This window comes from Egretta garzetta, unplaced genomic scaffold, assembly GCF_000687185.1.
Source record: "Egretta garzetta isolate BGI_Z169 unplaced genomic scaffold, ASM68718v1 scaffold64, whole genome shotgun sequence".
In the NCBI taxonomy this organism is placed as follows: domain Eukaryota; kingdom Metazoa; phylum Chordata; class Aves; order Pelecaniformes; family Ardeidae; genus Egretta; species Egretta garzetta.
The window spans coordinates 3,823,463-3,830,341 of record NW_009259596.1 but is presented as its reverse complement, the minus strand read 5'-3'; the positions used below and the strand labels follow the sequence as shown (position 1 = coordinate 3,830,341).

Here is a 6,879-nt window from a genome sequence, read left to right as displayed (position 1 = left end):
CCTGCGTCCAGCTCTGGAGCCCTCAGCACAAGAAGGACATGGAACTGCTGGAGCGGGTCCAGAGGAGGGCTACAAAAGTGATCCGAGGGCTGGACCACCTCTCTTATGAGGACAGGCAGAGAGAGTTGGGGTTGTTCAGCCTGGAGAAGAGAAGGCTGCGGGGAGACCCGATTGCGGCCTTTCAGTACCTAAAGGGGGCCTATAGGAAAGATGGGGAAAATCCTTTTAGTAGGGCTAGCTGTGCCAGGAGAAGGGGTAATGGTTTTAAACTAAACCAGGGTAGGTTTAGACTAGATATAAGGAAGACATTCTTTACAATGAGGGTGGTGAAACACCGGAACAGGTTGCCCAGACAGGTAGTGAAGGCCCCATCCCTGGAAACATTCAAGACCAGGTTGGACGAGGCTCTGAGCAACCTGATCTAGTTAGCGGTGTCCCTGCTCCTGCAGGGGGGTTGGACTAGATGACCTCTAGTGGTCCCTTCCAACCCAAAACAGTCCATGATTCTATGATATACACGGGGAGATAAAATAGTTTTGAGGGTAAAATGTTTGTGGGTAGTATGGTTGTGGTCCCAACACTGGACACACCTGAACTGAGAACTGTCTTCAGCTTTTTTGATACAAAGACCGTGCCCTTTCTTGTGTATTCTACTTACCTGGCCCATAATGTAGTGCTGGATCCTAGCTGGGTGGGAGGGAATATGGCCCTTGTATTTACATTTATCTTCATCTTTCAGTCTTTGCTTCAGGAAATTCATTTGTTAGTGTAAGTTTTCTACCAACTCTGCTTCCTATTTTTCCAAATACACATTCAACATCACTTCTTCTGACACCAACCTCCGCTTACTTGAGTATTTAATGGTTTACAATTAGCATGCCATCTTGTGACTTCAGAACCCATGAGAGCTAAAATGAATATTTATCATTGTAAAATCACCATAAGTTTAACCACCAAAATGATGCGGGTACTGCATTTCCCTTTTGTTTTATTTTTTCTTTGGTAGAACCGTTGTTGCAAGAGCACAAAAAGAAAGGAAGAAGCTTATTGATCCAGCATGCTGACATTATCTTCAAAATTCACCCGTTTTTGTTTGGTGATAACCTATTTCCCACAAGCTGTGTTATACAGAGCACCTGTAAGCAAGCCTAGCATGGAACAGTTTGTGATTTTTATCACAATGGAGAAAACAACTAAACCCACACTATTGTAGATCAGGGCTGGGTCTGTCCCCATTTTAAAAGCACATGAGTTGCCAGCTGCTAACGATGGTGCAGAGGAGCTGGACCGAGCCCCGATCGTGAGTGGGGCAGTGCCTGCCGTGAGCCTGATTTCCTGCTCTTCATCATCCCCTGGCCCCAGGTGGTGGCTACCACACCTGATAGCTGTTAGACAGAAGTCAAATGGATACTTATCATCAATGATGCAGTGCAGTTCATATTAACTGTTTTATCCCTCAAATCATTCTCTGGGATGACCGGATGCAACCTTAGTTTTACAGATTTGAGAACAGACAAAAGAGGCTTAGCACAGTTTGGTGTTAAGACTTTTTTTTTTCCCTCCAGAGTAGTTGAAGAACTACTTTCTATCAGTGCCATCCTAATGACTTTAAAATGCATGACAGATGCAAACCCTTAATTTCATCTCCAGTGTCATATATGAATTAGGGAATGGGTGCAATAGGAATGATTACAATTACTGGTATCTGTTCCTAGTTGAGCTACCTGAAATGAGTCTGTCTGTCTGACTCCCTTCTTGGTCTCAATAACAGCTTTTAGTGCAGCCCTCTCTGAAGCCTTTTCATTCACCGGGATTGAAGACAACATTCCCTTTTCTGTAAGAAGATAGTTAGCTCCCATTTTCTCATACAAGTGTTATAATAATTTTAGCCAAGGGAAACTTAGACCAATGTATTGTTTTAGGTACCTCCCCAGACAACGAAGGATAAGAAATGTTTTTAGAAACCAGCAACAGGGACAAGCAGTCATCATGCCAAATCAGTCAGAAATGCTGACAGGGTGAAACATGTAGACACTATTTGTTCTTATGATTCATGGCCATAAATCCACCAGGGGCATTAGGTGTCTGAACCATCTGCCCTCTGACATCTCTGCAGCAAATGGTAAATCCATTGGTACCATGTATGAGACATCTGTTCTCAAACCACATTTCTTCTTGATTTGGGGAAATCTCTCTTTTGTTCATGCTTCATAAGATTATCCTAACTACTGGGCTTAAAACCTGTTCTTTTAGTACCTCTGCTAGCTATTTTTGAGGAATAATTATTCCTTATTCAGTTTGCTGGCTCCTAAGAATCCTTTTCCTAGACACTCATCTCTCTCTGTGTCTGGGCACTTAGCCCAGGCTGTAGATTTCCAAGGCAGCAGGGTGCTGAGAGGTTAGACACCGTAATGCTGTAAGTACCTTTGTGGATCTAGCATTTCATCGTTAGCTGAAAATTGATACTCTGTTATTTGTTTGGGCAACAGCTGTATATGCAATATATAGATAAGGGTGTACACAAAGTGTTTTGTGTGTTGGAGGTAGCTTACACAATTCATTATAAATGTAGCAACATGGCTGAAGTGCATTTTATTTTGTTCCTGTTAGTACTTAACACATTCTTCAATGTAGAGATGCTAAGATGCACGGTACAGTCATGATTGAACTTGCTGCTGCAATGATGGAATGGTGTTTCCTCTACACCATTTTGACTGAAAATAGCTTTTTTAGATACTGCAGTTTTTCATTGCTTGATATCCATTCCACACAGATTGTAGATGGCTGTATATAGTGTATTATACACGTGCATTTTATAATATTTGCATTTGAATTTTATGTGGAAAGAATGGTTTTTTCCTAAGGGCCATTGCAAGAATAGAAATGGTTGAAAAATGCACTCTCAAAATTTATGAGGTAACAAATTATTCCTTCATGTCATTTTACAGGATCTGTTTTACTTTTTGTGCCTGAATGACTTTGGGGACAGTTGAGGGCTTGGCATTGTTTTTCAGTTTTTCTTTTTTACCAGTGAATTGCTGTTTGTTAAGTTTACAGGTTGTCTGCTAAATATTTCTCTTACATTTCAGCCCTGTTACTTGAGAAAGAGATTGCTGTAAAGGACTTCTGGAGTATTTATCACAGTAGCTTAATATCACTTTAGAAAATTGGCTAAAGCCTTTCATAGTACAGTGACCATCTTTTCCTTACTGGATTGTCAAAGATACCTGGTGAATATGAGGGTCACCTGCTATACAGGCTCATCTGTTGCTATGGGCAAATTATCTGTCCATCATGGGGAGCCAGGCTGTTCATAAAAATGTGAAGAACTGCGTTGCCAGAGAAAGACACTATACTCCATTTTAAAGCAGATAAGAGTAAATTATTTATGTTATATCCTTATACTATTTATAGATGGTAAAGAAATGTGTACAACAAATTTTTATTAGAAATTATTTTCAAATTTTATTTCTTTAATGTAAAGCAGAGAAGAATTCAGGATGAATCTATATGGTAGTATGCATCTCTCAATCCAATAAAATAATGTAACTTCCCAAGAAATTGATGTGTAGCTGAAAAAGGTGGTATGATTGCCTGTGACTAAAACTGGCTGATTTCGTTTGAAACTTGTTATTCTTATACTGGCAGTTGATAATTCCATGCTTCATTTATGCCATGTCTAAACTTGATTCAAACTTAGGGTCTGCCTGTACAGGGAACTATTGAGGTCGATGAGATTTTGCAAAGGCAGAACAAAACCTGATAATGAATCCCCAGTATTTTCTAAATATTACATAGAATAGAATAGAATATTTCAATTGGAAGGGACCTACAATAATCACCTTGACCAACTGCCCGACCAATTCAGGGCTGACCAAAAGTTAAAGCATGGGCATTGTCCAAATGCCTCTTAAACACTGACAGGCATGGGGCAGCTTTGAACCATTCACACTCATTCTTTGAGTAAAAGAAATAAAAAAGGCTTCATAGATACCTGTATTTTGTTTGTTTGTTTTACTTAAAGATGAAATACATCCAGCTTAAGAAAGCTAACACGAGAGACCTCTGTAACATCTTCGTGTAGCTCTACATCCCAAGCTGCATCTGGCTTGACCCGTATTTTTGCTCAAATCCTATCACTGACAGTGTGTATCAACCTGACTTGTGAAGTACTTTGGGAAAATGTAAGGCTGACATTTTGATAGGGAGGAAAAGACTGTTGAGAATGCTAAAAAGCTTCCCCATATACAACATAGCCATCTAACTGTGACTTCAGTTGTCTAATTACCTTTAATACATAGACATGTATGTGCCCCAAATGTTCTTATACATCAGAAAATAAATACCAGCATTCATTAAAAATAGAACAGCTCTTTTAAAGCACATTCTTATTCCTACTCACACTGATGGCGATCTTCAGTGTGGAAGTATTTAGATGCAGAGATGCAAAAATTATCATTTGCTTTGCCTTTGTCTAGTAACATGTCACTTTTTGTTAGAAATAAACATTTTCTCATTTTCTTAATTTTCTGGTTTTATTAATGATTATGTTCTCCACAAGAGGCTCTTATTTTGGGACTAACAGCAGGCAACAGCAAGTATTGATGGGAGTTAGATGTACCAATGGGAATCAGGCAATAGTTCTTAACAAAAAAATAATTAAAATAAAGAAGTCCGCAAACAATGACAGAAAGATCATCGATGGCATAGGAAGTTGGTGCCAATCTGTACTCAATTCTTCATGAAACAGGCTCAAGGAATTTCTCTCCTTGCCTGTTCAAACATAGATAACAGTGTCCTAACTGGGAAGTAGAGATTCACCCATACTGGTGTATGAAAGCCATTAGAAATCATTGAGTTCCTGTAGAAATTTGTCCCTTTTGCAGGACAGGTAAAATGTAAATATTTCAATTAGCACTTTTATCCTTCTGTCAGGAAGAGATATAAATATCATCTCTGAGTTTGTGTTCATTTGCTGATTAGTAATTTAGAATATTCAATGACAACCCAAAACCTCTTAAATAATTAAGACAACTTAATTAAGAATGTCATAATAACAATTAGAAGTGATCTGTATGTGTTCATTCATAAGAGAACATTTCAAAGTCTCTACCTGATTCTGTAACCACAGCATTTATTCTTAACCTTATACTCTCTGTTGAAAGAGTAGAGCTGTATGATAATACCTGGTACTGGAGAGCCACATTATGAACAAAAAGATAACTTTCAAATTGTGCTTGCATGGTTAAATGTAATCCTCTGGCCAGGCTGGGTTCTCAGCTGCCATAAGTTGGGGTAGGTCTATGGAACTCAGTCCAGCTGAGCCGGAGTGAGGTGCTTGAGGATTTGGCTCAGGATGTTGTTTAAAATTTTATGTAAAAAATAAAATAACAGGTAACTGACTTGTACTCTTTAATACAGCATTAAGTGTGTAAGCTTATACAGTGCATGTTTCAAAATACATAGATAAGGTAACTTTTGGCTGCACTGCTATATCTCAGATGAGCATCTTGTTTTCTTTTCCTGCCTGGTTAAGTATGGATTATCTAAAATGTAGATATTTAGCATGTTAAAATTCTTTTTTTTCCCTCTTAATTTTTCTCAGGAGGTGTTTGCATTGCTCAGTCACTCAAAATTCCTCGAGAACCAAGACCAGGAGAATTTGAAAAGATCATCAAGCGCTTGTTGGAAACTCCAAATGCTCGAGCAGTGATCATGTTTGCGAACGAAGATGACATTAGGTGCCTGTTTCTTAATTTTGTGTGTTGAAGATGTTCTCTCTCCACAGAGGTGCTCAGTTGGCTGGCACAGAATAGAGTAACACATGAGGTTTCAGATTCAATCCCATGTAAAAAATCTTGGAAATCTGGTGGTAAGAAACTGAAGTGCAATTATACAGTGTACTGGTCCTTTATTCTGTGGAGATCTAACCTGTTCCTAGTTCCTAAGAGTGCAGCTCTAAAAGAAGTGAAAAAGAATGCTAGAAAAATATGGCTAAAGATGAAACAAATTAACATGTACTGTATGCTGGGTTCACTACAGCTGTTCTTGAATATGCTTTAGACTATGAGACCATGAGCCAGCAATGTGCCCTTGTTGCCAAGAAGGCCAATGGTATCCTGGGGTGCATCAAGATGAGTGTGGCCAACAGGTCGAGGGAGGTTATCCTCCCCCTCTACTCTGCCCTGGTGAGACCCCACCTGGAGTACTGTGTCCAGTTCTGGGCTCCCTGGTTCAAGAAAGATGAGGAACTCCTAGAAAGAGTCCAGAGGAGGGCAACAAAGGTGATGAGGGGACTGGAGCATCTTCCCTGTGAGGAAAGGCTGAGGCAGCTGGGCTTGTTTAGCCTGAAGAAGAGAAGAATGAGAGGGGGTCTCATCAACACATACAAATATCTTAAGGGTGGATGTCATGAGGACAGGGCCAGACTCTTCTCGGTGGTGCCCAGCGACAGGACAAGGGGCAACAGGCACAAACTGAAGCATAAGAGGTTTCAGTTGAATATGAGGAAGAAATTCTTGACTTTGAGGGTGACAGAGCACTGGAACAGGCTGCCCAGGGGGGTTGTGGAGTCTCCTTCTCTGGAGATATTCAAAGCCCGCCTGGACGATGTCCTGTGCAACCTGCTCTGGGTGACCCTGCTTTAGCAGGAGGGTTGGACTAGATGACCTCCGGAGATCCCTTCCAACCCCTGACATTCTGTGATTCTGTGTAAACTATTGACTAATTGGTTAGTGTGAGCTTACTTATGCATAGCCAGAGTTAATGCTGGGGATTGTAAAGTTCTTTGTAAATGCAGTTTGTTTAATTAGTTATTTTATGTTTATTTTAAGGCGAATACTGGAAGCAGCCAAAAAAGCTAATCAATCTGGACATTTC

At 40.0% G+C, this 6,879-nt stretch overlaps 1 protein-coding gene across 1 annotated transcript in view; it reads left to right on the top strand.

The window, feature by feature from the left end:
- The window catches only part of GRM8 (glutamate metabotropic receptor 8), a 346,306-nt gene that overhangs the window by 144,517 nt on the left and 194,910 nt on the right, over positions 1-6,879 (top strand). Inside the window, exons 3-4 of the mRNA XM_035893702.1 lie at positions 5,606-5,741; positions 6,834-6,879. The exon at positions 6,834-6,879 is cut by the window's right edge and continues 97 nt beyond it. Coding sequence (XP_035749595.1) covers positions 5,606-5,741; positions 6,834-6,879 — 182 coding nt within the window. The remainder of the gene's footprint in view (positions 1-5,605; positions 5,742-6,833) is intronic.